Genomic DNA, 27137 nt, shown 5'->3' with positions numbered 1-27137 from the left:
TTATATATTGCTATTGCTATTTTCAAAATGCATATTTCCCCTCTTTGAAATGTCATGTAGATTATGCAACATTTTTTCAGATTCCTAGATAGCTTAGAATAGGATGTTTTAAAATGTGTGCTCAGATTTCGCATTACGTGTTGTGAAAGAATATATGTTATAACGTAGAATGTAAAAAGAGAGAGATTTTTACTTTGTCTTTTCGAAACTACGAATGTTTAACTTTTATGTCGACACTTTAAGATTAGAGGGTCTGCGAGATCCGTTTGCTTTCCTAAATCTGTCAACGCATGTGATAGTGAGAGAATTGAGTCTTGCGTTGTTATCAAAACATGTCAATCTTAATTGTCGCTCAGCCTCCGTTTCGATCGAGTCGAGTACGTGTCTTTTTTTTAACAGACTCGTCTTGTACGTGTATGTCTTTGTCAAGTCCCACGTGGGAATTGCACATTTTGTATGTGAGATTGCATCAGATTCGAACTTTCTGGAAGCTTTCGTGCCAAAAACGTTTTTGACATCTGCCCTCTCCAGCTTCCGTCAAGGAAGAGATTTTATTCTATCTTAAGACCTCGAGGCATTAACATCTTGCTCTCGCTCTCTCTCTCCCGCGACATCCTTGAGATTATATTAACGTAATGTAAATTGGTCACTCGTAACTTGTGAGAATTTCATATTTGATATTTCATAGAGTTTATTTAGTGTTATTTAGTTTCTTTTGTGGAATCTGAACAAACATTTCGTAACGGCGCCTGGTTTTTGTGAAAGTGTGATATCCAAGCTGCAGCAAAAGAGAAAGAAAGAAGTTGGTATACCAAAAAGGTAAAGTGTGTTATATTTTTATTAGTTGCAACTAATAACTAATAACGGATAGGAATTGTGTTTAACTAAAAATGGATAGGGAGTGTGGTTAACTAATAATTGATAGGAACTGTGGTTAACTAATAACAGGTGGTTGTGAAGGTTTGGTAAAAACTGTTTATTACGTTTTGAGTGAAAAGATTTAGACTTTTACACATTGCGTATTTTTGTGTTTGTGATTGTTCCATTGTTTGTGCACTATTTAATTTTCTTATTGAAGGGTGTCTTTTTATTTTATATTTTCATTTGCATTCACAATTTAATTGACTTAGTTATTTTCATTGCTTAATCATTGCACATTTAATTAAATTTAACACTTGTGAATTAATTTGCATTTACTTAGAATTCTTTTCAAGATTTATTGTTGTTTAGCACTTGTGAATTAATTTCAAATTTCAATTATTGCCTAACACTTTTGAATTTTGATTGAATTAATTTTCTTGAATTTTGTGATAAATTAATTTTGATTTAATTTTACTTAATTTGATTCAATAATTAATTAAACATTAATTTGTTTTCAAGTAACAATAATTTTCCCTGATATTGTGAATTTCTTACAAATTTTGAATTTAATAATAAATTTTTGTATTTAAAATTTTTATAAGTATTTTATTTTTATCCCAGTATATTTGATTATGATTATATTGATGATAGGTAGAGACATAGAGTGGTAATTGATTTGCTTTCCTTCAATTTATTTGAAGTGACTTAGAACCAGGGAAGTACTTAGACTTCTGAAATCAGGGAAATACTTAGACTTTTAAAGTTGTTGATGGAGTGATGCCCTTTGATTAATTTAATTACTTACAAGATTACCTCACACCTGTTTTGATGAACTTAGTCTGATTTTCTGCAATACTGGTAAGTGTTAAGGGATCACTGTTGCCTTTAGAGTATTCAGTCGTTTAAACGTGTTATGAGGGTTCAGGTGTCTGGCTTTTGGTGAGGTAATATTTGATGCATGGTAACCAGATACTTGGCACATCGTAACAATATATATATATATATATATATATATATATATATATATATATATATATATATATATATACTTAACACTGAGGGTTTCGTTTGAAATTATTTCTAGTCATCTAGAAACTCGTAGAGAAGTTTTTTTCTCTCTCCATAACTCATTCACTAATTTGGATACTCAAAGGAAAGTCTCTCCCTCTCTCTCTCTTCTTTATATATATATATATATATATATATATATTATATATATATATATATATATATATATATATATCAGAATCGTGACGGTTGTCAAATTACTAGAAATGGTCAGAATAGATTATACCTAACTAATCCAGTACATGAAATGTAAGCATATTCTAATATATACCCCTTGTTGAATATATTTTGAAAAAATCGAAGAGAGCACAGGGAATTAAGTTTTGACCATACTCTTCAAGCCACTCGTAAAATATATTACGCAGGTGATTAAATATAAAAGTCAATTTGTTGACGTATAGTGTATTGAAGATGGAATCTGCAGTCATAACGTCACTCGGGCAATGGTAGAACTTATACATTTTTAGTTAATGAAAAATCAACTAAAGATATTGAAGTTTTACGGTAGTCTGAGTGACAGTTACGACGGACTAATTCATTCACTATATGTCTACAAATAATTGGGTTAATATTTGCCTAGATAATTTACTGCCCCTAGGCTCAGTCGAGGACATATCCACCAATGACACCTCATAAGGCAAGATATTATTAAATAAATGGAATATTGTTCAATGTTACACAGAAGATCCAATTTATAATATAATATACCCAAGGCCAAAAGAAGAGGTCTAAAACGACCTCGAGCAGGTACCTCTAGACCGCCTCTCTCTTGGCCTTGGATATATATATATATATATATATATATATATATATATATATATATATATATATATATATATACACACACACACGTACCAGCAATGCAATCTCTGTACTAGAAATTGGTTACTGTAATTGATATTAAAGCTACGTCGATTACTTACTAGATTCGGAGACGTACTAAAGATGTTATCACAAAAACTCTTTATGTGATATTGATTTTTTTTCCTAACAGGGGGTCAAGAGTATGTGGTGGAGGTATGCATTAGGGAATCGCCCCAATTCTACATTGGATGGGAGTGGGAAGCGAGACTCGTTGAGCAATTTGCAGGATTTAAGTAAGTGGCGTTCTAGTACCTTTTGCTGCATAGAAAGTGACAAGACTCTAGACCTATAACTGCGCTTGCATCATCTAAGTAACTGCTGGTTTAACCGTTTAGGTACCTTTTGCAATACAGAAAGCTGAGAAGTCTAGACCAATAACTGTTCCTGCAGCATTAAAACAAGTGTTATTTTATTACCGTTTGCTGTGCTGATAAGTGACTAGACTCTAGACCTATAACTGTTCTTGCATCTATTAAGTAATTGCTATCTTAGTACTTTTGCTATATAGAAAACTGAGAAGACCCTAGACCTATTATTCGTCTTGAATTATTTCAGTTACTGCTGTCATGGTATCGTTTGCTGTACAGATAAGAGAGAAGACTATAATTATAATTCCTTTAGCAGCTTTTAAGAGCTGTTCTAGTAACTTTTACAGAAAAGTAAGAAGACTCTAACCCTATAATTGCTCTTACAGTATTTAAGTAAGTGCTGTTCTAGCACAGTTTGCTGTACAGAAAAGTGCCAAGACTCTAGACCTATAAATCATTTAAGTAACTGCTGTTACAGTACTGTTTACTGTGCAGAAAGCTGAGAAGCCTCTAAACCATGCGTAGTTTTATTTTTATATATATATTCTCTTTTTTCACAGATGAGTTAAAACATTCTAGACCTATAATTGCTCGTCACTTAAGTTAATGCTGTTAGGGTACCTTTTTATTTTTTACAGATCAGATATGTGACAAGACTAAGTATTCAAGTGACTTACATTGTACAGAAAAATGAGAAGGCTATCCCTACGACTACTCGCACAGCATTTAAATTAGGGCTGTTATACAATGAACCCCCATATTCGCGAGGATTCCGTGTATTTGCGGCATTTTCCTATGAAAAATATCAGCAAATTCATTTTTTTTATTTCATCGTAAAATGCACTTTTTGTGATGAAACTATTAAACTCCAAGTACAAACATTTTTACTGGGTCTTTCTAACAAAATAGGCAGTTTTGAGCGTTTTTATAGGGGTTTAAACTATTAACGGGGGGGGGGGGGGGGGGGGGGGGGGGGGGGGGGGGAGGTTGAGTCTGGTATGCAACCCCCATTCGTTTCACAGAAAAATTCGAAGACTCTAGAGTCTAGACCTATGGTTGTTTTTACTGCAGTCAAGAAAGTGGTTATAGAACTTTTTTTTTTTTTTTGGGGGGGGGGGGGGGGGGATCATACAATTCACTGTACAGTACTGAAATAAGTGCTGTTACAGTGATGTTTTCTGCACGGAAAAGTACGATTCTAGACCGAAAACTGGTCTTGCAGCATTAAAATGTAAGTGTTACAGTAAGTGATCTTACAGTACGTCTTGCACAATACAGTGAGAAGACTAAGACCTATAACTGCTGTTGCTGTATCTGCAAAATTTTCATATATTTCAGCAAGCGATCTTATAGTACAGTTCACAATACAAAACAGTGAGAAGACTAGACCTATAACTGCTCGTCATATCTAATGTACGTCTCTTCTTTTCAGGCTAAATGGGAAGAAAGGATGGGGCGTCACGGAATGGCACTACCGTCACACTGGAGGGCGACCTCACGTGTACACCTCGAGTGACCCAGCGTGGACGAAAGACATGACAAAAGGATGACTTGACCAAGCGTCCGATGAAACTGAAAATTATTTTTTATATTTCTCATATGACATCACGTCTTGAGAATTTCTGGTACTTGAAGAAAATGAGTGTTAAAAACCCCTTTTTTTATCCCAATAAGATTTCATAAAATATCCAGCGACTATTATATCATTTATCCTTAGATTATCTGCTTCAGGAAGCACTATGGATATGATTATAGTTTTACGTTCTTTAAACATTTACACAGTTCCCTAACAGTTGTCTTAAAACCTGATTTTTTGTTGTGAATTTATTTGTCCATGATTTAACAGACAATATGTACTGGAGTGACAAATAACTAGAGAACTCCATTCTCTTACAACCCAAGATGAAACTGAAAATTATTTTTTATATTTCTCATATGACATCACGTCCTGAGAATTTCTGGTACTTGAAGAAAATGAGTGTTAAAAAAAAAACTTTTTTTTATCTCAATAAGATTTCATAAAATATCCAGCGACTATTATATCATTTATCCTTAGATTATTTGCTTCAGAAAGCACTATGGATATGATTATAGTTTTACGTTCTTTAAACATTTACACAGTTCCCTAACAGTTGTCTTAAAACCTGATTTTTTGTTATGAATTTATTTGTCCATGATTTAACAGACAATATGTACTATGAGTGACAAATAACTAGAGTACTCCATTCTCTTACAACCCAAGAAATATGAAATCCCAAATCGAGTATTTTTGTTGATTTGGGTCAACCTCACAAGACAGCTAAAAACTGTGTGTTCTGTGATAGACCAGAGCATACATGTGATAATTAGAAAATCACACACGGAGTGCATTTCAAGACTTAATACACAAAATCGTTGAGTGAAATACACTTCACCTGACCACAAGACAACAGATTGTCTTGTAAAGTTTCAGAAGTGTCTGCCATGTAAGAATGGATTACATCATTCAGCATTGTACCCTGATTCTTCGACTGAAGTCTCTACTGTGAACTAGTGTGGGGACAATGACAGACTTAAAAGCTGCAAACTAATGGAATTCTCCCTACTGACTTGATGAAGGTGGTGTGTCCATCCTCAGGCCACACTAAGGAACTGAGATCACTGTTTGACCCTGTTGTGCAACGTATTTTCATCATACAATGGACAGTGGAAGAGTGTAAACTTAAGAGACATAAGCCTGTTCAGTTGAGCATCAGTGGGTTCTGGGATACTGAAGAACCTAAAAAATATAGTACTGTCACTATACCCTGTAAGGGTAAACGATGACAGCCTCCTAACTTTAAAGGCTCAGGTCATACCTAAACTACCGCAGACTGTGTAGGCTAGTCTCTGAACTGAAGAGCAGGAATGTCAATCTTGCTGACCCTAACTTGCCAAGTGGTCAGACTGACCGGGTAAAGCTGCTTGTCAGAGTGGATCACTACTTTGACTTCATCCATTCTCCACAAACAAATGGAGTAAACCTGACTGAATCCTCCTTAGGATATCTAGTTGCTGGTAAACCCCCTAGTGATGACATCCCTGTCAGTACTACTCGTTCTGTAACTGTGATGAACTAGCAGTCAATGAACCTTCCAAAGCTGCTCTAAAGACGCGACTTGAGATCTCTGATAGCACCCAACAACTTTGGAACCTAGAATCAATTGGAATTCTTGATCAAGCCATGTCACCTGAGGATACATTTGTACTAGAAGAATTCAAAAACTCCAACATGGTTGAAGAATATCATGATATATCTCTACCCTGGAAAGTCAATAAGAAACAATTCCCTACCAACTTAAAACTGTCGAAGAAAAGACTATACAGAAATATTCACAAACTGAAATAACAATTTGTCAAAAATTTTATTTTTCCTAACTATACAAACCTGAGGTAATTACAATAGGAATGTAACTTGCGGCAACAGGAACTGGTCGTAAGCTTCGAACAAGGGAGTTCGGTAGTTAACTGCTTGTCCGACAGTCAGTGCACCGCGCGACTGAGAGGTGAAGAATCACTTTGGTTTAGGCCCAGGAAAAACAGAGTGAGGGGTGGCATGAGGTGGGACTATGTGTAAAGGACCTCAGGTTTGTATAGTTAGGAAAAATACAATTTTCAACAAATTGTTATTTGTTCCGATAGGAATACAAAGCATCGGTCCTTTACAATAGGAAGACTCACTTCTTGGTGGGTGGAATCTGAGTCTTAAGAACAGACTGGTGTTCGTCCAACCTTGGTTCCCTCCCTGGTCGTAAGGGCAGAGGGAGGGATCCTAGCCTCTGCCCAATGATCGGGGTATGTACCGCAGGATCAATGGTCAGACCTCTGGACCCAAGTAATAAGAGGGAGGCCAGTGTACCTCTTGAAACTAGCAAGCAAGAACTTGTTCCTATTGCAAGAGGCAATATGAAGTCATGGGTTTGTCTCTTGTTGGCTTCCACTTCAACCCCCTTGTTGGGGGAAGTGGTGGATAATCGCTCCTATCCCTAATGAAAGGGATAGGATGGGGCTTGGTCGAGTAGCTTACCTGCATCGCTTCCTGTTCCAGCGTAGTAACGACCGCGTCCCTCTGCCTACAGGTAGAGGAGGAGAAAAAGATGGGAAAGAGAAGCCAGTCACACTCTCATTCACTCATCCATTCATGCAGTCACACAAGGATGCGATGCTGTTCTGTCTGCTCGGGTGCTGGGTAAGTTACACGTGTTGAGCAGCCACCACGGGTCCCAAGGAAAAAGTGTCCAAGGACCTGTGGGCAATATCCCGAAGGTATAAGGAGGTGAAGGTGGTCTGGTTGGACCAGACCCCTGCCTTCAGGACCTGTGCCATGGAGAAGTTCTTGCGGAACAAGGGAAGGACCAATACCTCTGACTTCGTGGGCTCTCGGACGAAGGGTACGGATGTCGTCGCTACCATCAGCTTCGTACGCCCTCCTGATCACCTCACACAGCTAGAAAGAAAGAGTGTTCTTGGATACTTCTTTCTTGGTCACCCCGGTGCTAACGAAGAGGCGTCGACACTCAGGCCTGAGGTGCCGAGTTCTCTTCAGATAGCGCCGTAGCACCCTCACAGGACAGAGCAGCATCTCATCCGCATCGTTGTCGGTGAAGTCCATTATGGAAGGGATTTTGAAAGACTTGAACCGATCGTCAGGGACCGAAGGGTTCTGAGTCTTCGCTACGAAATTCGGGATGAAATCGAGCGTCACAGATCCCCATCCCCTGGAGTGCTTGATGTTGAAGGAAAGACCATGCAGTTCCCCTACTCTCTTTGCCGATGCCAGGGCCAGCAAGAAGAGGGTCTTGAGGGTCAGATCCCTGCCTGAGTTCCCTGGGTGGGAAAGACCTCTCGAAGCTCCTCATAAGCAGGGAGATCTCGAACGAATTCGAGATATCCACTCCCCTCAGTTTCAGGACTAGGGCCAGGGCGGCTCTGTATCCTTTGACTGTGGGGACGGAGAGGAGCTCCTCTCGGCGAAGAAACACAAGGAAATCCGCTACCTGCTGAAGAGTGGCTCTGAGAGGGAGATAGACCCCATCTACGACACCAACCACAGAAGACGGCCCACTTTCCCTGGTACACAGCTGCAGAGGACTGTCTGACGTACCCAGCCATCTCTGTTGCTGCTCGGCGAGAAAAGCCTCTCGCTCGCAAGAGATGGTGGATAACAGCCAGCCGTGAAGATGTAGAGACTGGACTGACTGGTGGTACCGTTCCACGTGTGGCTGGACGAGAAGGTTGTGCCAAGAGGGAATCTTTCTTGGTACTTCTGCAAGCAGAGCCAGCAAGTCCGGGTACCAAATGGCCTGGGGCCATTTGGGAGCCACCAGGATCATCCGGAGATTCGGGGTGACCAGCACTCGGCTGATCACCTTGCGAATCAGGCAGAACGGGGGAAAGGCGTATGCGAAGAGGTTGTCCCACGGGTGTTGAAGAGCGTCCTCTGCAGCTGCCCATGGGTCCGGCATGGCCGAGAAGAAAACCTGAAGTTTTCTGTTGTGCCGGGTGGCAAACAGATTCACTACTGGACGCCCCCACAGGTTGAAGAGCCTTTCCGCCATGTCTGGGTGTAGAGACCATTCGGTCCCTATCACCTGATCCCGACGGCTGAGCTTGTCTGCTACTACATTCCTCTTGCCTGGAATGTAGCGGGCTGACAGCTCTACCGAGTGGGCCATGGCCCACTCGGGCACCTGCAACGTCAACTGGTGCAACGGGAGGGACACTAGGCCACCCTGTTTGTTGACGTATGCCACTACTGCAGTCCTGGGACCCTTGGAGAGCGAGGAACGCTGCCTTGAACTCCAGGACATTGATGTGAAGGTGCTTGTCATGACGATCCCACACTCCTGCAGCCAGCAACTCCTCCAGGTGTGCACCCCATCCCTCGGTTGAAGCGTCTGAAAACAGCAACATCTCCGGGGGGGAGTGAGAAGGGGCACTCCTCTTAAGAGGTTCCTGTCGTCCAGCCACCAGGCTAGGTCCTGCCTTACCTCCTCCGTGAGGGACAATGGGGAAGTAAGGTGGGTCTGTTGCCTGTGACCAACTCTCCTTTAGTCTCCACTGGAGAGACTGCAGGTGAAGACGCCCATGAGGGACTAACTTCTCGAGTGACGACAGGTGGCCGATCACGACTTGCCACTGCTGAGCTGACTGTTCTTGCCGAGACAGGAACTGGTAGGCTGCCTCCCTGAATCTGCTGATCCAAGAGTCTGCGGGGAAGACTCGCCCTGCTACCGTGTCGATCAGCATACCCAGGTACTTCATCCTCTGCTTGGGCTCGAGATCGGACTTCTTGAAGTTCACCATGATCCCCAGACTGCGGCAGAACTCGAGAAGTCGATCCCTGTCCTGTAGCAACTGCGAGCGGGAGGACCAACCAGTCGTCGAGATACCTCAAGAGACGTATCCCTACTGAGTGCCCTGAATTGGTACACCGTCCCATCAAGGATGAAGCGGAGGTACTTCCTGGATGATTGATGGACGGGTATCTGGAAATACGCATCCTTCAAGTCCACCGAAAGCATGAAGTCGTTCTCCCTGATGAAGTCGAGCATGGAACGTACAGTCTCCATCGTGAACCGAGACTGGCGAACGAATCGGTTCAGGGGGGAGAGATCTATCACCAGGCGCCAGCCCCCTGAAGAATTCTCCACCAGGAAAAGACGGCTGTAGAAGCCCGGTGAACGATCCCTGACGATCTCCACAGCTCCCTTGCTCAGCATGGCTTGGACTTCCTGCCGAAGTACTACGTCCTTTGATGTTCCAGGTATGTAGGTCTGAAGGTGGACAGGGTTGGAGGTGAGGGGTGGCCAAGACTCGAAGGGTAGTAGATACCCCTCCCGAAGGACGTCTACTATCCAGGTCTCCGCTCCGTAGCACTGCCATGTTGCCCAATGGCTCGCCAGGCATCCCCCCCACTTCCGGCAGCAGGTGAGGGGGAACACCGTCCCTAGCGTTTCCTGCCTCTCTTTGACTTCTTCCCGGCTCCCCCTCGAGGGAAGGAGGGCTGGGAGGAGGGCTGAGGACGACCGCCCCTGGAAGAAGTCGAAGGCAGAGTCTTTCCTTTGGGCTTCGACGATGGAATCGTCTTGGCCACAGAGGAAGCGCTAACCAAGCTCTTGGGCTTAGCCGCAGTTGTTCGAGGCTGCCCAGATGCCTTCGAGACTGCCTGGTGTACTAGACGGTCACTGTCATCAATGCGCCGTCGTTCCACCGCAGCATCCACCATCTCTCCTGGGAAGAGAGAGGAGGAACTCCGCACTGGTCCGTTGCGAAGACCCAGTGCCGCCTCACGCCCAGCCGCCCTGGTCACTTGGGTGGGGACTGCGTCCCTATGCCGAAGTACCAGGTTGGCCCACAGGTTTGCCATCTGGTGGGCTAGGTAGGAGATGGCTCTACCTCCAGACTGACAGCCTCCCGAAAGCCGGGTCACCCTCGGGAGTGATATTTCCCGAGGTGGCCGCGACCCTACACACCGTGAGGGACCACAGGCCTAACCAGGAGACTGTCTGGAATGCCACGTAGAATCTCCTCTGTCGCAGTAGAGGCGGGGGAAGTAGCTTGGAAGACCTGCCGGACTTTAGCAAACCCTCCTGTCCGGAGACAAGCGAGTCCACCTGGCCCAGCACTGAGTCAGCCAGAGCTGATCGCGGCAGACCCAACGTCGTCTTGGGTTCCTTCGAAGGACCCCTGAACAACTCGAGCCGGGACATGGGCTCAGAAGGTGGGAGCAGTGATCCTTCCCCAAGGTCGTTGTGTTGACGAATCAGCACAATAACCTCTGCAAACGACCTCTGCGTCTTGAGGAGTGGGACCGTCCAGTCCCCCGTAGGTGACCGTACACTCGGTACCTCTCGCGAACGAGAGGCCGAGCCAGAACCTGGTGTTGTGGCAGAACCCCTAGCACCAGGTGGGGAAGTACCAGTGTTAGCCGGTACCCCTCTGGTCCCCGTCTTCTTCTTCCTTGCGGAAGGAGAGACGGGCCCCGCTCCCGAAGGAGCGGGAGGACCAGCGGAAGAATCCCCAGTCCCACCGGAGTGAGACGGGCCCTTAGAAGTTCCCGAAGGAGACTTCTTAGGGGGGGAGGACGCAGCCTTCTTCTTCCTCGGCTTAGAAGCCTTGGAAGTCGAAGGGGAAGAGGTGACAGCAGACGACGACGAAGAAGACGACGACGACACCTTCCTCCTCTTCCTCTTCTTCTTCGTCAGCTTCCTCAGGACAGACGTCAGGTCCTCCATTCAGGACGGAGCGGGGCTATTGCCGAAGCAACACGGCCTGGCTGCATCTGTCCGGAAGGACTCACGACTGGGGCAGCAACACCACGGGCAGGAACGACGTCGGCAGGGGCTGGTCCAGGCACGGCAGGCACGACAGGAGCGGCAGTCACGGCAAGAAAGTCAGGTACAGCAGGAGGCGGAACAGCAATCAGTGACATCCTGGGTACAGGTGGAAGGTCCAGGGGCGAACTCTTGGGGCACCGAAAGTTGGGGGCTGAGGCGAGAGCGGCGAACCCGGACGGCGGTGGCATGACCCTCCCCAGGAAACCAGCAATCGGGGCCTGCACCGCAGCTGAGGGAGTTACCGTAGTAACATGGTGGGTATACACCAGGTGAGGAGGCGCGGCATACCCGGGGGTCGAGACAGTGGTGATGTTGGTGGTCACCGGTCCATGGGTGACCAGAGCAGCACCCACCAGGTGATGAAACAGCCCCCAAACGCTCAGCGTCCCCTGGAGGCCCAGCGAGAACCATACCTGGCCGAGGTTGTCGCCCACAGCAGGAACACCTGAGGAGGCAAAGGTCAGGTTAGTAGGAGGGGTTCCCCCTCGCACGGGTGGGGGGGACAAGCACCACCCCGAACAAACAGAAGACTCCGAGTACAATTGAATGTCGGGGTACCTCACCCCCTCCTCTACGCTCGACGGATCGGGCGAAGAGAAGGAACGAGACCCCCCCCACCCCCCCCGAAGGAAAAGGAGCCATACGCGGAAGCTGAGATGGTGGCAGGAAGGAAGACGACGTGTCTGTGACCAAGGGCGTCGCCGGAGAACCCTCCGAATACTCCCTGGCAGGCTTACGTCGCTTCCTCCTACCTTCATAGAGCACCCACTGCTCCTCCGACCAAGAATTACACAAATCACAGGGCTCGGCCCGAGAGCATTCACGCCCTCGGCACCGAGCCCACAATTCATGAGGATCCACTTCTGGAAAGGAGCGGAAGGCCCCACACTTACGGCCCTTCACACCAGGGCAAACTCTGCGGCTAATGGGGGGGTGTGGGGACGTCTCCAGCTCACGGGAATCCATTACAAAAGTCAATTATAAAATACAAAGCACACGTACTTACAGTATTTTACCATACACACAAAGCAAACCAAGTTTGAGAAGATACAAAGCATACGACGATAACGGGCAGAGAGGCGAACAACACGTCTGTCTCCGTCGGCAGCCGAAAGCAAAGTGATTCTTCACCTCCCAGTCACGCGGTGCGCTGACTGTCGGACAAGCAGTTAACTACTGAACTCCCTTGTTCGAAGCTTACGACCGGTTCCAGCTGCCGCAAGTTACATTCCTTTTGTAAAGGACCGATGGTTTGTATTCGTATCGGAACGAACAAAGTTTTGGATATCTGGAAATTTATCACATTTACCACAAGTTCATCAAAGAACACCTGCCTCTCGGCTTCACTGAAACAGTACCAGATAAGTTGACCAAAATATGATATTGTTATGATACAATAAAGTTTGTTCATACTTACCTGGCAGATATAATATATAGCTGTATTTCTGAAGTCCGACAGAATTTTAAAAACTTCCGACACACGCAGTGGTCGGCCAGGTGGTTAAGTACCCATTCCGCCGCTGGGAGGCGGGTATCAGGAACCATTCCCATTTTCTATTCATAAATTTTTATTTCCACTGTCCCCTGAGGGGAGGTGGGTGGGTACTTGATTATATATCTGCCAGGTAAGTATGAACAAACTTATTGTATCATAACAATATCATTTTGTTCATGAAACTTACCTGTCAGATATATATAGCTGAATCCCACCTTTGGAGGTGGGAAGGGACAGAATAGAAGGATTTAGGAAACAAATGCATGCAGATGATTTACATCTTGGTTCCACTGTTAGCATAGCTGGCTTCGTGGTTACTGCCACCGTAAGTCTGCTTGTGCTACTAGAGTGCCAGCGAGGTAGAGACCTATATAGCTGGTGCACTCCAGATGATCTGTCAACAGGGGCGAGACCACGACGTGACTAGAACCATATTGACCATACCATGAGGGCTAAGAAGTAAATAAAAACAATATTATATATATATTGTATATATATATATATATATATATATATATATATATATATATATATATATATATCACCACCTGACCAACCTAGCCAAAGTTAAGGTGTTTTAACTAAGGCTTAAGAGTTATGAAGTCGCCGTTGTCGGCGACTCATCAACTAAATTAAGAGCTCTTCCTAACCATTTTCTACACGGATAGGATGAGTGGTACTTCTTGCCCCCAAGATTGTGTCCTGCAGACACGTATGGCCCTAGCGAGCAGCAGGATCTCCTAATGCCAATCTTTCCACATCTCGCAGGGAGTGTGAAGTGAACACAGAGTTGCTTCGCTAAAACATGGTACTCAGGATGTTATGAGTGCCATGCTCTGTTGAAATGCTTCCGAGGGCCGCGCCCTCAACCTCGTGAGCATTTAGATAAAAAGATTTCAAATCTTGTGCAAACACAATGAAGGAGCATTTTTGAAAGAACTCCTTAAACACTAAAGCCAGGGTGTTCTTCGATATGGGCAAGTCTGGTCTTTTTCGGAACACTGCAGATTGCCCGAATGACTTCGACTTTCTTGAGTTTTATGTAGATAAAACTTGAGAGACCCAGACAGGGCACAGGACTCTCTCTGGCTCCTGCCACTAAAACTTGTGCCATCCTTGCTTCAAGCTCCTGGCCCAAGGACAAAACGGGTTTCCATTCTTAGGCCACAACGGAAGGCTTAGAGAGCACACCGCCTTGTCTTCTCTAAGCCAAAACTTGTGACGATGGCTTAAAATTTCAATAACCCCTCTTTGTCGATCTAGGGTGGTTAGAAGAAGGCCTTCCTGATCACATGCAAAAGTTAACAGGTAGGAGAGGTTCGAATGCTTTAACATCAAGAACTTCAGACTACGTCTAAGTTCCATATTGAAAGCTTCGATCTGGACATGCACAGTCAGTCCGTCTGTACTAAAGTCAGGTGACCGACCAGTTGACCAGTCAGACGAATCAAGGACAGCAAGGCTGTACCTGAAGACCATAAGGCACTATTCTTCGCTGAAGGATGATGTCTGGACTGCCTGGGCGATTCAATCTAAGCAAACCTTGGGGGTGTATCAACGCAACCCAACGTCGTCAGCGAATCAACTCTGACTCGAGCTTCTGGTGCCAGGAGGAAAGGAGGAGAGCAAAAAGGCGATTCAGTCGAAGGAAGAATGCCTGACAGTCCAACCTGGTCTCATGTTACACGATCATCGGGGGTGTATAAACGCAACTGACTTCGTCAACAAGGAAACTCAGGGCTACTAGATATCGGCCATGATCTCGCACGAGTGGTCTGACTCCGAGAAAACAGGTGAGACAAAAAAGTAGATGGTGAGCGAGTTTCGAGATTCCACAGAACTCAAAGATCGTGAAGGCTTTGTTGTTTGACAGACGCAAATCTCTGAGCCCAAAGGCCGTCAACAACATATTTGCATATTCTTTAATAGTTGTGACTGCCAGCTTATCCCATTCTTCAGACGGAAAAGGAAGAACGGTAATCTTATTCCTGTCAACCTCTCGATAGTCTGAACGTAGTCAGACTCAGAGCGGAGAGGTTATAGGTACCTTTCGAGTTAGAGTAGACGACTCTCTCGGAAAAAGGTCTTGGAAAGTGAACTAGGAAGTATGTGACCTCTGTGAATCCAGGATTTGAAGGCCAACATGGGCGATCAGCGTCATTGTCGCTCCCTGTGACGTCATAAAATCCTCTTATTACATTTCCTAAGCAATTAAAAAGAAAAGGGGAAAAAGAGACTAAACATCCATCCCCGTTCAATATCATAGGATGGCGTTTAATGGTACCGATCCCGGATCGAGAATAAGGGAGCAGAGAAGAAGCCGCCTCTTCGTCCTCAACATATTGAAGAGAAGAATGAAAGGGCGTCCCTAAAGTCTACACAACTCTCAACTTACTTCTAAAGAAAGATTCCACTCGGAAGTGAATAGTTGCTGCCGTCGATCGAGACGATTCGTACAGACTTTTGCAATCCTGTAACGAACCTGTAGAGGATCGTTACATTTTACGCCTGTTGTTATAATAGGCTCTTTCTCGTAAACTCGAACAAGGACCGAGAGAAGATACTTCTTAAGATATGAGAGAGCTGTGGAATATCAGAGTTGATCTGGACCACTGTTCCCAAAAACTCGTTTTCGAGGACTGGAGGGACTACCGAATCGCTTTTACTTCTTTCAGATTAAGATCCAGGACATCTGAAACCCTATCCAGATGTCCGGCACCTTCTTTCTATCACCTCAGGTGATAGACGCACTGAGAGATGTTCAGAATCATTGCTAGATCTTGAATAATATTTCAGTTTCCCGGTAGGAAAAAACTGTGGTCTGAATTGCAGTCTATTCGGGGAAACAAACTTCTTCAGGAAGAAATGGCCCCCAGCAAGCTCATCCATTCCCTCCCCGAGTATGCTTACTTCCCTAAATAAGGCTGCGCTTTGCCTAAGCAGGAGAGCAAATAAAAGTGCAATGTTGCGGTAGACTCGTAGTTCCATACCGTGCGGTAACGAGCACCGAAAGGATTAAGAGATAACTCTGTTGAACATAGTAAGGCAAAACGAATGCAACGTTTATTCATTCACGTAAGAAATCCCCTCAATCTTACGCTAAAGTCCGTGATTGTAGGACAGAGATACAGTTAGTCAGTCAATCCCGCAGGAGAGACGTAACCGTCAGCACGAGATACGGTTAGTCAGTCAATCCCGCAGGAGAGAGAGACGTAACCTACCCGCATGACAGCGCACGATCTGTTACTGAATACTGGCTCGGTTGGACTGGAGGACAGACAGCGTGACAGCAGCAGCAAGCAGCTTACGAACGTCGTCTCTTAACTTTATGTCTGGGTTGCCAGCTACCCTATTCTACGAAGAATAGGTCCGTTATTTTTTGAGCAGAAAGACTCTCAAGCTGGTATATTTAAGCGGAAACAGAAAACGCTAAATATATAGATGCGTTTGTGTCGTCAGAACACTACCATACAACGGTAAAAGATAAATCGGAAACTCCTGTTGGCTGCAGGGAGTAACGATTAAATGTCCTTAAAATAGACAATAGACCTCTTGGTTGCCATCCGAAGAGGTAACTACAGCAAGCGTATATGACTTGAACCAACCAGAAGTAAAATAACGCAAGGCAAAAATGAAATTATATCACAATAAAGTTTGTTTCCTACTTACCTGGCAGACATATATATAGCTGAATTCGGAAATACAGCTACATACATATCTGACAGGCAAGTTTCATGAACAAAACTTAAGAGAATCGAAGCAGTCGAAGCAGTCAGCTCAAGCTTCTTATGTTATTGGGACATAAGCGTCATTGACGTAGTCTACAAGTCTATTTCTTGTACGAGTCTGCGAATGACGAATGAGAGCTCTTCCGAATCTTGTCAATAAGAGCTTATTCGCTTACGCAATATCAAGTTAATGAGAAGTTTGTCATGAGAACTAACCCATTTACGGGACAAAGAGATATTTTGTCAAAGAGGGGATACCCACTTACTTGACAAAACGAAAGTATATTGTCAATGGGGGAAAGTCACTGAATTGACAAAACGTAATCCAGGGAGTCGAGCATTTAATTTTTAATTTTTCCGATTCCCGTCTCAAACGCGAGGAAGGGGATCCTGTTAAGAGACTGGGCTTACGGCAAGTAGGACGACGATGTTCAATTTGGCAGCGTAGTCCCGACTAGAAACTAACAAAATCTATCATCTGAAACCCTTTCAGATGGGCTAAAAAGCTTGGAAAATTATCCTGGGAAGAGAGAAGAAACTCTCCAACCAGCTTCCTCTCCCGTATCACAACTAATGCCTGCTAAAGCTTAAAATTATTGGCAGTATGGCAAAGGAAGTCCTGTCTTGCGCTTTCCTGAAGAGCGTCCTTTTGATGAGTGCCTTTGCAAGAATCCTACTGAACGTTGCCGAGAGTCCTGACGTGCAGGACATCGAGCCTTACATAACCCGTAACTGCCTTATCGCAAAGTCTTGACTGCGGTAGTGGCAACTTAAATTTATTGGCAGAATGGCAAAGGTTGCGGTAGAGCAAACGAGATCTTCCTTAACTCCATCCACCTATGCGGAAAAGCAATATTAATTGACAGAGACCTCTTGAATTCACGAAACCCGATGTCTTGCTGGGTTTCGAAGAAGAAGTTGTCTGTTCACTTTAAGCTTCCTCCGAAGCACTGCCTACTTCACATTCTTTGCAGGTGAGGTAGAAGGTATCACCGAAGGTAGAGGTAAAATTCCTTAGGCCCAAATCTGAAACAAGAGCTTGAAGAGTTCAACAGAAACGTTTCAGCCAGGCGACACACCTGGCGTGCGCTGGTGCACGCTCGGCGTCCACTGGCGCGCGCTCGGCGTCCACTGGCGCGCGTGGAGCGCGCTTGGCGTGCACCGGCGTCCACGGCGCGCGTGGAGCGCGCTTGGCGTGCACCGGCGCGCGCCTGGAGTCCATCGAGCGTCCCAGGCAGTCCGCTCTCAAAAGCTTCCTGCTACTATGACTTTTAGTATTTCTCGGTGGAAAGACGGACACGAGTTCAGGCGACGTTCGCCTTCTTACTCCTCACTGAAACGCATAACGAGAGAGAGAGAGGACGTGAAGCGTCCTCTTCTATAAAGCTTCTATTTAGAGGGCGCGAGTCCTTCTGAAAGCTCCAACCCCTGCACGGAGAGGACGCTTCGGAGGACGAGAAGCAAACTTTCAGGATTCGTGCACGCGCACGCACTTTGGCAGTCTGGGGATTTTCATCAGAAACTGCCGAAGGCACGCCAGATCGGTGGGGGTTCCTTGTAACCCTCCTTAGGCTTTCGACATGCTCCCTCCCGGGTCCTGGAGTCAAGCAGAGGTCCCGGCCTAGAGGCGAAACGAGGGCGATCTGAGGCCACCCTACACAAGGGGTATCTGCACTTCTGCACTTCACTTTTCACAAGGGGTATCACTGCACTTCGACCTTTTACTCTCTAAAGCAAGCATTTTCGATTCTAAGTTACGAATCGAAAGAGTATAAGAGAAAGGGCAATTCCTCTACAGACACTGCTTAGGGCCCGAAGGCAATACTGCAGGGTTAGGAGTAACAATTACAGAAGTAGCACTTCACAGCAATGAAGAAGAGCGAGCACCTCTCGTAGACATATTCATAGCCCGTAGGCCATACTCCAGGGTTAGGCAAAATAAAGTCTACAGGAAGGTTAGCAGGTTCACTACCTGACTTTTGTTACTGATTAATTGCGTACATACGAATCATACGTCTTCCTTACGGAATTAGACATGTTTACTGATTAATTGCGTACATACGAATCATACGTCTTCCTTACGGAATAGACAAAGTCTCACACTCCTTACATGACAAATCTCAACAAAGAAGGAAGACCCATACCCCTCGTACATACCAAGTGCGGATCTACCGAAGCTTTCGGTAGCCACACCCTATCTTTGCAGACAACCCCGTCTGAAACTAGCCTAACTAGATTCAGATATTTTAAGCAAAAATGAATCAAACTTCAAATCAATTTAAGATAGCGTATGCCTAGCCACAAATCCAAGTAAATAAATCAAAAGACAATTAGGATACTTAGCGGCAATGAAGTTTCCCAAAATCCTAAGACGGAGGTACTGAAAACAGGTGTTTTCAGCACCGGCGACAGAAAAATTATGAATAGAAAATGGGAATGGTTCCTGATACCCGCCTCCCAGCGGCGGGAATGGGTACTAACCACCTGGCCGACCACTGCGTGTGTCGGAAGTTTTTAAAATTCTGTCGGACTTCAGAAAATACAGCTATATATATACTGACAGGTAAGTTTCATGAACAAAACAGAATTTACCCCATTTACCCGTGACTAAGATTCAACTACAACTCCCATTCGCATTGCATTTGATGCAAGTGGCAGAATGAACAAACAGGCCTCTATTCTGAATGATTTTTTATAATCACTCTGGCCCATCCTTGACCACTCATCTGACAGACTTGTGTAATTTCATATCGACCCATTTCCAGTATATAAGCAAGGCCTTCTTAAGAGTAGGGCTCCAACATAGACATCGTAACTACACACATTTCATCTGGCCGAAAGATCCTAACAATGAAAAAGACCTTCAAGTCTATTGGTTTAGGTCAGTTCTCTTCTGAGCCACCTGCTCACCTTTTCTACTCCAGTTGACTTTGCAACACCACTTTGAAACTTACCCTACTTCACCGGAAATTATTTACTCATGACCAAATTCTATGTGGACAACTTAATTGGTTCTTCACCTACAACAAACAACCTTTACTGTCTTTACAAGGTTGCCAAGGAAGTTCTGCAGATGCTGCAATGGCTTTAAGAGAATGGATCAGTAACTAGACTGACCACTTAAGCATATAAAACCCCCTAACCTTTGAGGGGGTTCCACTTACCAAATGCCTACTTCTGAGCAACCTCAGTATTTGACCCTCTAGGTTGTTTGCTACCATAATTGTAAGAGCCAAAACTCTAAAGCAAACAGTTTGGAAACTATCTAAAATGTGGGATGACATATTGCCGCCAGAACCAAGAACATTGGTCAATGGTAAAAACCTTCAGTACATCTCAGACCAGGAATTCCCCCGCTTCACAGCCAATAGGGAGACTAACTATTCTCTTCACATATTGTGTGATGCTAATGAAATGGCCTATGGCACTGTTTCCTATTTGAAGGACCAACACACTGATGCAAACCTAGTATTCTCTAGAGCAAGAGCATACTACAATTGGAGCTGACTACCAATTATAATGCAGTCAAAATAGCTGAATACCTCAGAACAGTTTCACTGCCAATGGTATCAAGACTACTGACACTGGCGTGTGGTATGACAGTAAAGCTGCCATACACAAACATTTGTCTGTAACAGGGTGAATGAGATGTCAGGTCAATGAAGTGAGATACCTTTATGTACCCAGTGAAGATAACCCAGCAGACCTTGTCTTTTGAGGAAAATCTATGCAACTGTTAAGAGAAGTCAAATATGCTTCCATGGACATTTTCCAAAAATATGGTAGCAGACCTGCTGTATCCGAGGGGGATGGGTACCAGAACCCCCACTGCAAATAGCCAAAATCCACAAATATTTAAAACCCCTCTAAAAACACTTAGAACTGCCTTTTTTTAATCATTTAAACAAAACAAAAAAAACCTTTAAAATGCTTATGCCTGAGTTCTATATTAATAAACTAAAGCTTAAAAATGGTTATGCCTGAGATTTATATTAACATTATCACAAAAAAATCCAATTGGTCAGGAAAATATGAAAATACAGTAATTTGTGAATATTTCTTAGTAAAAAATATCGCAAATAGGCAAATGTTCAGCAAATAATGGGAATATACAACCCATACAAAAATCTGCTGTAAATCTAAAGGAGAGATCTGTCTCTTGTTTGCAGAAGAATATATATTTTTTGATGTATTTTTTGTTGATTATGCCTAAACCGATCATTAATATTGGTGGCATCAAGCAATTACACACTTGTTTCCATCTAACAATCTTGGGGGACCCCAGTGGGAACCGGGGTTTTTGGGTAGGGGGGGAAAGCAAGAGAAAAGTGATTTCCAAGGCACTACCTAACCAAACAAACCTCCTAACCTAACCTAGGGCACCATACCCCTACCTAGGCCTAGTGGGGGGACCTTCGCCCCCTCTGCGGCACCCCCTTAAGGCCACTACCTTCCCTGCACACTTCGTGACAATTCCGAAAAATGTGAGCAGCCATTAGGCTAACTGATAGACAATACTCCAACATATTTCACACGATAATCAAAATATATACAGGAAATAGCTTACCTTACAGTAGAGGATAGAGTTCAGCAGCAGCTTTCACAAAGGCGTGAAACCTTCGTAAAGGGTCTTGAATGTGCAATTTAAAATATGCAACGGCTAAATATCCAACAAAATGTTTTTTACGTCGGCCATATTTTGGGACTAAATTCTTGACATCTCTCCACCGTCTCTCTATCGTATTGGTATGGGCCCCGAGTTTGTGGCTCAACAAAATTTACACTCTTGATTAAACCAAGATTTTGGGCAAAAGTTACGAGCCTTTCTATATGCCCATAATAATAGTTTGTGAAATCTCTATAATTCAAGTAACTATTTTCACACACTGTGGGGAAACTTTCCTGGGGAACAAAATCAGAGCTTCTAGACGGTCCTGCTAATTCACTCATGGCGCTAGTGCAAGTAATGCTTAATTGGAGAAAATAGGTGTATTTGCCAAAAATATTAACGACTTGGTAACATTAAATATTGTCATTGGCTGAAAACACTGTGCTTTCTTTTGTTTCAGAGAAAATTGAAACGTGCTTATTTACGATTGGATATTGTCTATAATGATGTCACTTTTTAGGTGGAGTTTTTTCGTGACGTCATTCGGAAGGTGTGGTTTCCTCATGACAATTTGAGACTGCGCAGTACACAAACGAACTAACAGGAGCTCATTAAAATAGGTGATACGACAGAGACAAGAACATGAAGGACTTTGTTTTTTTCTGTAGGTACAAATATTCAAGTTGTGTTTTCTAGACCGATAGGACTTACTGCCACTAATTTCCATCTCCCTTAGAACATACTTAGTATCTTTTTTCAAGGTATAAACATATTTATACTAAAAATCGGCTGGAACACTTATTAAGATTTACCAAATCTGCAAATAGGCAAAGGGGTAAAATGTATATATAACCTCAAAATCTTATAAAGAAACTGACAACTACTATGAGATTCAGGGCCTTTGTAACACGGTTTTTTCGCAATAACTTTTTATCTATGCATTTCATAAATATAACGCTTATTTAGAATACACATTATATGTACACATAAATTTTGACTGTATTCTGCATTACGTAGGTTGAATAAATTTGGTATATACTTGTAATGTAAAAGTGACTTTTTTAGAAGACTTACTCAGAGAAAAGGTTTCGAACGCACTCGTTACGTAACTTATGACAGCATTTCTTCCCTCTTTCTTGATGGATGATTGGCTATATGTAACGAAGGCTAGACCTCTGGCAACAATAATAAAAACTTAAATACAAGCAAAGCAGTACACTTTTATGAACTCTGAAACCTCTCCACTGATAATTGTCAAAATGAACAAACCAACAAAATATGTTAATAAATACAAAAACACTTCGATTATTAGTCTAACTCACAAAATAAGTTTCCTAAGAAATCACAGTCTACTTTATAGGTCACAATCAGATTGACAAGATGTAGGGAATAGTTGGTAATTACCAAAAACATAGTAGACAAGCTTGATTTGATAACTGCTATATCCAATGTCAAGCAATTTTTATTTATTGGCTATCTACCTATTTACTGAAAAAAAATAGCCGGTACCGTATTTTAGCTTTAAACTTTCAACAATAATTATCATCAGAATGATGACTTCATTAGGCTCCAACCACTTTGGCCTCGTTATAATTCAGGATAAAACTAAAGGCTATCATGGGCATTTTTGGATTAGAAAATTTAACTTCTGGCTATAAAAACTCATTTCTCGAGTAGTTGTAAGTGCTAAATGATCCTCAAGGATCCCAGCAGTTGGCCTAAACGTAGTATTACTGTGCTAGCACAGATACCCCACCCACATCTATGTATCGTTCCGCCATTCATAAAGTCTTTGTCATGTTTTTTCACTGTGCAATAAGCCACGGCCTCCTCAGAAATTAAGTTTAACATTATGTGATAGGTTTTTCATTAAGTCGTAAGACAACTGCAGTTTTGCAACCACGGGGACAATTCCAAATCCTGTTAGCCATTCTTGACTGCTATGGGTTTCAGAGCCGATGGAACAAGGTGAATGAGTTTCTGTCTGGTGGATGGGCGGGGCAACATTTTGACAAACAGTGTTTACCTTGCTTACGTAATAAATGTTTTTCGACTCTTGGCTCATAATCATTGGCCATGGCGTCGGCTAGATAATTTTTACTTTATAAAAATTAAAACTATCGGGTTTAGGTTATTGACAATGCTGAAAAAATTTGTGTGTGGTTGTAAAATATACATATGTTAACTTTCAGCTACATCCGATGCTTTGATAAGGAGCAAAGTCCAAAAAACCGTGTTACAGAGGCCCTGAATCTCATAGTAGTAATAAAAATGTTTGGCAGTTAAATAACCAGCATACATTTCACTCCTCAGGTTCCCAATATATCTACTTTTTATTAATTTCATATAAAAAAATAATCCTTCATTTTTAAAATGTTTAAGAGTGAATACCTCGTTAAAGAGCATTATTTATGTAAAGCCATCCTTTATTGTGTCCTTTGGGAAAGAGCCAATAGCAGACTAAACGCTGCCTTGGAAAGATCAGCGACAGGAATGTAAAATTAAGAGAGATGTAAGTAGCCTTACTTATTGGATAAAGTGAGAGCAGGATTTTTAAGCAAGGGAAAATGCATAACATGTGAAATACAATGAAGAACTCACTTATTCAACTTAGCCTAGAGCACTAGGTCCTTGCCTGGCCAGGGCGGCTTTGCCCCAACCTAACCTAACCTGCAGTGCTGTAAATTAACATTAATATGGTTGCCACACCTAACCTGGGGAACGTGGTTTTTACCTGGCAAGGTAAAATTTAGGCCAATGGCCAAGCACTGGGACCAATGAGGTCATTCAGATCAGAGCTGAAACCGAAATTGACAGTGAAAGGTTTGAAAGGTGTAGTAACAGGAGGAAATCCTCGCAGTCGCACTTATGGATCAATTGTTACAGGGGATGGAAAGCAAGATGGAAGGATGAGAATATGGAAATAAGTACAGTAATAGGAACGAAAGGGGTTGCAGCTGGGGGTCGAAAGCTTGCTGCAAAGAACATTAAGTAATCCCTACAGTGCACCGCATATGGTGCACTGATGGCACTAACCCCCCTACGATGACCTGGCAAGGGGCTTGAGCCTTCCTTGACCGGTCCCCACCCCCAAAACATTCAACGTACCCTAAGGAATGTACCTAAATTAAGACTGAAATCATACCTAACCTAGCCTAGTGGGGCATAGCCTAGTAGGTCACCTAGGCTACTTGGCTAGGGGGGTTTGCCCCCTCTTGGACCTCCCCAACCTACCCTATGGCATTAAATTAAAACGAATAAAGGTCGTGACCTAATAACCTCTATCACACCAGAGCCGTACCTGGCAGGGGGATCTTTGAACCCCCAAAAGCCCAGTCCCTTGAAACACCCAATGACATATAAGCTACCATTACCTTAGGACAATTTATGGAGATTGTAGTTTTATATGTTAAAACCCTTCATTTAAATCTTACCTTAATTAGATTTAGAGCTTGAAGAAGGTGCTAGCCTATAGCGGGGATCTTAGAATAGGCCTACACATTGAAAATGAATTTTAAAAAGCAAAAAATTATTCAAATAAGCAGAAATAATCACTGGCACAAGAGAGACACGTTTACACCAAGGGAGTCAAAACACACACTGAACTGAAGAAGTTTCAAAAATTCGACTTAATTGGAATTTCAACCATATATAAATCTAGTTTCAGCATCTCCAAGTAGTAGTACACTCGACAAGAAAACTGAAGATTCAGTTTCCATTAGCTTTCGTTCGTCGAATTTCCCATTTGTTTTTACTGAAAAGACATAATATCGCTAAATTTACTCTAGAATATGAAAATAGACTGCAAATTATATCATTTATATAAGTTAAAACTGCAAAACAAAACCGTTCAGGTACTTAAAAACACGATATATGTCCGAAGTAATTGGAATTTCTCAGATGGATTGGTTCATAGAGATCTGGTAGATAGAATGAGAATTTCTGATTTTAGTACTATGTATCACGACGACAATATTTACTCGTTTTGCTTCATGAACGGGGATATATTGCATCATTCGTAAGTGGTGAATGCAATTATTTTAGTTGTTACAAACTTATGTTTGTATTCCAAAGTGATTAAAGTTAGCTAACGTCAATGGGACTCAATGTTGCGACGGCTAAGGTAGGTTGAACAAATCTAGTTGCATCCGCAAGAGCGTTTTCTATGATGTGAGGAGGAGCCCTAGAACTTCGAGCGGGAGAGTCACTGGATACTGGCTAACGTAACGGATTTCACACTTTGATTACTTTGACGTTGACATGGATCGAATGCTACTATAGTTGCTGTTTACAAAGCTACTGTCTTTAAACATAAATCTTAATCAAGGTTAAAGTAGCATGTCAGCTCAAAGATTTTCTGGCTATATGCTCCCATTACAAAGTAGTTGTAGTAGCCTACAGCCCTACACGACTGCATTTCTTTGCCGCGAGGCTGAAAGATCTCCCACGATATAAAACTTTAATTGCCTGTGCAATACATATTGAGTTATTTGTGGTAATAAATATTTTTACTTACAGCTTTTTTCGTGAAGGATTTGTGGATGAAACCCGATTTTCAAAAGTAAAGACTATATCGAAAGAGCAAGAATGACGGCACCGTGTCTAAAATTTTCCACGTCTTTTTACAATCTTTGAATGCTACGGCAACTGTCGAATGTAATAAAGATTAGGGTATGAATTTCTTAGAGAATTAACTTGAATATTATGACCCTTCAAATTTTATCTAGCATAGCGCAGCACGATCTTGGTAGTCATATCATATCGCGCAAGTATAGGCCTATCGATAGAGATACTTCATTCATTATACGTATTTTCTTCTGCCTTTCCCCCGTCAAAAGTCCGTCACCAGTACTATAATTCTCTCTCTCTCTCCACTTCTAAAACATACACATATATATATATATATATATATATATATATATATATATATATATATATATATATTACCACTCAATCTCCCAAAGAAAATATAATGAAATTGAGTAGTTATAAATAGGCCCAAGCTTTCATGAGCAGATTTTGCTTCTCTCTCTCTCTCTCTCTCTCCACTTTTAAAACACATTTGAAAAAATATTATCACTCAATCTTTCAAAGTAAATATAATGAATTAAGTATCTTATAGATAGGCCTATGCTTGCGCGGTCTCTCTCTCTCTATCGTCATATTTCATTCGTTACTGTATTGTTCCTCACTGCCCAAATTTTAAAACCCTCTCTCTCATTGTTTAAGATCCGTCTTTAATTACGTATGAATTTTACGTCAGTTTAGTGTCAAATATTACTTATAAATAAGGTTTCACAGTAGGTTTTAAAAAAAGATGATCGATTTTCTACTCTGAACTGACGTTACTAAACCAACATTAACGAATAATATAGAGCCTGTTTCTACATTCAAGTATAAATGATTATAGGACCTCAACAGAATCTTTATGGTGTAAAGTTGATGGAAATCAAGAAAGCAACAAACGCTATGATTTTGAAGCTCCCCCCCCCCCCTTTCAAGAGTTGCCAGGTGTGGCATTATTGAACAATATATGTCCGAAGATTTAAAAAAACTGTATCTTAAGTTTCCTTGCCGACTGTGCATAAATATTTCCAAAATGAAAAATAACAAAATGCAACGTGTTAGTAAAAAAATAAAAAATAATAAATAAAGATCGCCAAGTGCCACTCGCATGAACGTTGAAACATAGGCCTATACGAACGACTTAAAATTCCTAAATAAATATCTTGGCAGCAAGGAAAATATGCCGGCTATCAGTTTAACAAAATACAAACTATTCTTACAGCAGAATCCTGGAATATAATTAGAAATCTCGGTGCATTTTCTTCTTTCTAAAGTGGCAAT

General features: G+C 42.8%; 2 protein-coding genes across 6 annotated transcripts in view; one reads left to right on the top strand and one right to left on the bottom strand.

Moving 5' to 3' along the window:
• Nucleotides 1–4793, top strand: part of LOC135199250 (uncharacterized) — a 54093-nt gene extending 49300 nt beyond the window's left edge. For all 3 annotated transcript variants that reach the window (XM_064227134.1, XM_064227136.1, XM_064227135.1), the window contains exons 10-11: nt 2924–3026; nt 4534–4793. In XM_064227134.1, coding sequence (XP_064083204.1) covers nt 2924–3026; nt 4534–4651 — 221 coding nt within the window. In that variant the 3' untranslated portion in view covers nt 4652–4793. The remainder of the gene's footprint in view (nt 1–2923; nt 3027–4533) is intronic.
• LOC135199252 (uncharacterized) overlaps nt 1–27137 on the bottom strand; it is a 95221-nt gene that overhangs the window by 59069 nt on the left and 9015 nt on the right. The window contains exon 1 of one of the 3 annotated variants that reach the window (XM_064227140.1): nt 24725–24996. The exons of the other annotated variants lie outside the window; for them this stretch is intronic. The gene's annotated coding sequence lies outside the window, so the exon portion shown is untranslated. Of the gene's footprint in view, nt 1–24724; nt 24997–27137 lie in introns of those variants that run through there. 3 annotated transcript variants of the gene reach the window in all.

This window comes from Macrobrachium nipponense, chromosome 25 (genome assembly GCF_015104395.2).
Source record: "Macrobrachium nipponense isolate FS-2020 chromosome 25, ASM1510439v2, whole genome shotgun sequence".
Classification (NCBI taxonomy): domain Eukaryota; kingdom Metazoa; phylum Arthropoda; class Malacostraca; order Decapoda; family Palaemonidae; genus Macrobrachium; species Macrobrachium nipponense.
Note: the sequence above shows the minus strand (reverse complement) of the source record. Positions and strands in the feature narration are given on the sequence as shown.